Source organism: Oryzias melastigma, unplaced genomic scaffold, assembly GCF_002922805.2.
Source record: "Oryzias melastigma strain HK-1 unplaced genomic scaffold, ASM292280v2 sc00205, whole genome shotgun sequence".
NCBI classification, from domain to species: Eukaryota; Metazoa; Chordata; class Actinopteri; order Beloniformes; family Adrianichthyidae; genus Oryzias; species Oryzias melastigma.
Genome location: NW_023416881.1, coordinates 734725 through 739167, shown reverse-complemented (window position 1 = coordinate 739167; position 4443 = coordinate 734725). Strand labels below are relative to the sequence as shown.

Below are 4443 nucleotides of genomic sequence, written 5' to 3'. Positions count from 1 at the left end.
TATTGTCAAGTCCTTTTACCCCACTTGAAGGGGAAGGCATCAAATGGAAGGAATAGCAGAACTCCACTCATGACTCCAGGCTCATAATTAGTTATTTGAATTTTCTTCTTTAGGAATGATTTCTCTTTTTTTCCCTTAATTTGTGAGTATTGTTGTGAGTTATCAAGGTGGAAGTAATCAAGGTGAAAAACCTGTACACACAGATAGAAATTATAATGAGAAATTTTTGTTACAATTAACAAATAACTATAAATTGTTAGATTTCAAACAACAATATTGCAAGAGTTTACATAGAAAAATTAAATTAGAACAAGAAAGTAACTTAACATAGCACTGATTTACAAACAATTCACATCCGGAAAAGTATCTGACGCGCGACAAACAGCTGATCTGACCCCGCAGCACACAGCTGATCAATAGCACCCCACATATTCGCGTATTTCCGCATCTTACCGGCTGCCTCTCCACTTTTTTAGATGCCTTAAAAGATGCTCCGCGAGGTTTAAGGAACGGCCCCAACGCTCGTCTACCTGTGGGCGTGTCCGATCAGAACCTTTTCTCCCGCGCCACGTCCAAATCACCACGNCGGTGTCAGATCAGCTGTTTGTCGCGTGTCAGATCAGCTGTTTGTTGCGTGTCAGATACTTTTCCGGATTTGAATTGTTTGTAAATCAATGCTATGTTAAGTTACTTTCTTGTTCTAATTTAATGTTTGTCTATGTAAATTCTTGCATTATTGTTGTTTAAATCTAACAATTTATAGTTATTTGTTAATTGTAACAAAAATTTCTCATTGTAATTTCTATCTGTGTGTACAGGTTTTTCACCTTGATTGCTTCCACTTTGATAACTCATAACAATACTCACAAATTAAGGAAAAAATCATTCCTAAAGAAGAAAATTCAAATAAAACAGTGAAACAAGTTATGAGTCTGGAGTCATGAGTGGAGTCCTGCTATTCCTTCCATTTGATGCCTTCCCCTTCAAGTGGGGTAAAAGGACTTGACAGTGAAAAACCGGATTGTTTGGAAAAGTTAACTCCAACAGTGAATCCGATGAATTAATTAGTGCAATTCCTGACTGTGTGTGAAGCAGTATCAAATAATAAATCNATTCCTTCCATTTGATGCCTTCCCCTTCAAGTGGGGTAAAAGGACTTGACACAGGGGCTGCTTGGAATTTCCACTCTTCTGTGCTGGCATTAAGAGCTTGCTATTGCTGCATTCAGGTGTAATGGGAATTTCTAGCATTTACTCACACTGACCTCAGCCAGTGGTGTGGTCTAGAAAATTCTAGAGGGTATTCTCTGATTTTGCCTCCAAGCCTCTTACTCTCGCCTTCCTGGAGAAACATCTGTCCTGAAGCAGCCCTGAAAGCAGCTCTAACATCCACACACAAGAAGCAGAATGTTCATCGTTGTCTTTGTACTGATCAGCATTTAGTAAATGGACATGTATTGTTTAAACATGAAAATATGTTACAAGAAACACAAGATGTCTTCAAGTCATTAAAAGTTTGACCTTATTAATCAACTATTAAATCATGAGTACTTAAAAAAAGTCTTTTTTTAATTCTTATTTCCATTAATGTACTAAATCTCTAAGGTCCCATGAAAAAAAGTAAAAGTAGGAGTTTAGACAGTCATTCAAGTTTTACCTCTGCAACTAACAGAAGAGCTTGAAGTTTAGTATAAACCTGCAAATAAGCAAAGATAAATATCTGAATCCAGAAAAATGAACAAACAAACCTGTCATGAAGAGATTTAGTGGTTCTAGAAAGTTTTATCTTCGATATTAATCATAATAGAGTAATATTACTGTATGTATACAAAAAATAGTTTTGCTTCATTTTTCTGAATGACTTTTTATGTGACCATTGTCCAAAACATTTAAATTAATTTGATGTTGATTCCCTCTGTGCTTGTTTCTCATGGGAGGATTTCTACACTTTGAGGTTATATTAATTGTGAATTTGGCTACAAATTGTATGTTGCCCAGCTCATATCTCAGAATAATACATAGCTTTAATGTAATGTATTATTCTCCCTTCTGTACGGCTATAATGCTGTGTGGTTGTTTCTTGAGTCCACGCTCTTTCCCTGGTTTGACCCGAACATAACAGGAGAATAATATCTGTCAACATGAAACGCGGTCTAGGAAGAAGTTCTACCACTTTGGCCTGAGTACGGGTGGAATTAAGACATAGCTCGGTGTCGTGTTTGTAGGACCCAAAGTGTGAGGTGTTCTTTGTGTGTCTGATTAAAATATGTTCAAATATTTCCTTAAAACCACATGCTTTTATTGAGGACTCTGATTGGCCAGTTTAGAACTTGAATAACTAAGAAATATAATGAAAACATAGGATCAGCAAGAAGATGTTAAAGAAGGTATCAGAGCAAGAATGTTTATTCTGACCAATAGAATGACTAATAGCTGTTTATTTATAGGCCTCCTATGCTGTGAAGAGGGTAGGGTCGCTCAGTCCAGTTTCTTACACTGAGAGCAACACATAAAATATCCACCTTGATCCTTAAACTACCCAACCAAGACTAAATCTATTTAAAAATTTATTTATTTATTTTTTTTCTGATGCTTATTGCCTCGGGAGAGTAAGCAGGTGTTTTCTATAAAGGCTCTATATCTTAGTGGAGCAGCCAATGAAAATGTTTAATAACATGAGAATAAACAGAATATGTACTCATATTCAGACGAAACACAAGGCAATGAGCAAAAACCTATTTCAGATTCTTTTCCTTTGTTGTTCTGGCTTGTAGTCTTTTTTTCAAGTTTTGAAAATTTCAGTGGACGGCTCCATCTTCAAACATGGCTCATGACCTGCTGTTTTATCCAGGACCAAACTGTTCCTGTTCATGGTTTTGTTTAGGCCCACTTCACATTTGAGTGGATCAGAACCACGACCAGGACCAGCTTTGCAGTGGTGACAAGTCAAGTCAGTCCTGCTCCTCAATCTGTGAGAAATAATCAACATACAGTAGAAATAAGCTATTAAAGTCCCACTCCAACTATATATTTTTTATTGTATAAACATCCCCAGTGGTCTCTTAACTATGGTTTTTGCTGTTTTTAGACAAATTTTAGAAATTAATTCTTAAATGAAACCATAAGTTACATTTTTAAAACATTCAAACTCAGTTACTGATGGGAAATCTGAATTTGAATTTTTCAGCTCCAAATTTTATCCCATCAATCCTACCTCTGATCATCTCAAGGATAAATGAATAAAATTCGTGAGACGCAGACGCCCACTCCCACCCCAAAACTCTGCGCAGGAAGCCCATTGGTTCTGTTCCAGGGGAGGTGCGTCCTTTTTGTGCGCAGCCTAGCTGATAGAAAGATCAGAGTGTAGTTTGTGAGGACATCCCACGGGCATCTCACTGGGATGTACGGATCACGTGCACGTCCTGTGCGAAAAGCATTTGGAGAGGGCAGGACCTACAGGGACGCAGTGAGCGGACCTCAATGAAGACTAGAGAATGACTGCATCCATAGACAAGAGAATTGGGATGTTTTTATTGTCAAATGATCAGAAACAACTTTTCTCTGAAGAACAAAGAAATGAAGACACAAATCTTCAATCAGAAGTTGTCAAATGGAGCAAAAAGTCAGAAAACAAAGTTGTAAATGTTCTTTCTACAAGCACAGGTGAATCTGGTGATTCTTGTTTCTGTGTAGAACAAACACAGAGAAAGTCTTTGATTGTGACCTCACTGATTCCATTTGTGTTGCAGCTTCCTTCAGGTCACATGACAACAACACAAAAACATGAACACAACATTTGTGTGATATTTCAACTCAAACAGTCAAATCTCAAAGTTCAAAGAAACGACAAGAAAACAGATTTTACTCCAAAAAGTTTGAGATTCATCTTCAAAAATGTCTCAAATCCACATTCTAGAGATTTTTCATTTCTCTCTTTATTTCTGACTATAAACACGACTACAGAGAATATAAACAGTGAAAATGTTTAGTTCAAAGTGATGGAAAGCGTGGACATTCCTTTAAAAATATTCCCTTTTTTCTTACACTTCAGGAACTATTTGAGTTTACAGAACTCTGCTGAGTCTCCAGAATAACCCAACCCCAGTCCAGCATGAAGGTTCTGAGTGAATGTGGTCTGGACTCTGTGGAGGAGAGTCATGCTTTCAGAGACGCTGTAGAAGGACAGAACACCTGCTCTGTGATCCAGGTACACTCCTACTCTGGAGGAACCAGGAGCTGAGATGGAGGTTTTTATGCTGTTGTGGTGAAATGAGAAACTGTCTGGAGAACAAATTAATGCCCAAGATTTGTCATTATAACCAAATCCACTTTCTATTCCAGATCTACTGATGTTCTTGTATGAGACTGCTACACGAACACATTTTCCTCTCCACTCCACCTCCCAGTAACAACGTCCAGTCAGACTCTCTCTACTCAGAACCTG

The 4443-nt window shown here is 37.6% G+C and overlaps 1 protein-coding gene across 1 annotated transcript in view; it reads right to left on the bottom strand.

The window, feature by feature from the left end:
* Positions 1-3507: 3507 nt before the first annotated feature.
* Positions 3508-4443, bottom strand: part of LOC112141112 (tripartite motif-containing protein 16) — a 26182-nt gene continuing 25246 nt past the window's right edge. Inside the window, exon 2 of the mRNA XM_024264168.2 lies at positions 3508-4440. Within this exon, the coding sequence (XP_024119936.1) occupies positions 4054-4440 (387 nt within the window). The 3' untranslated portion in view covers positions 3508-4053. The remainder of the gene's footprint in view (positions 4441-4443) is intronic.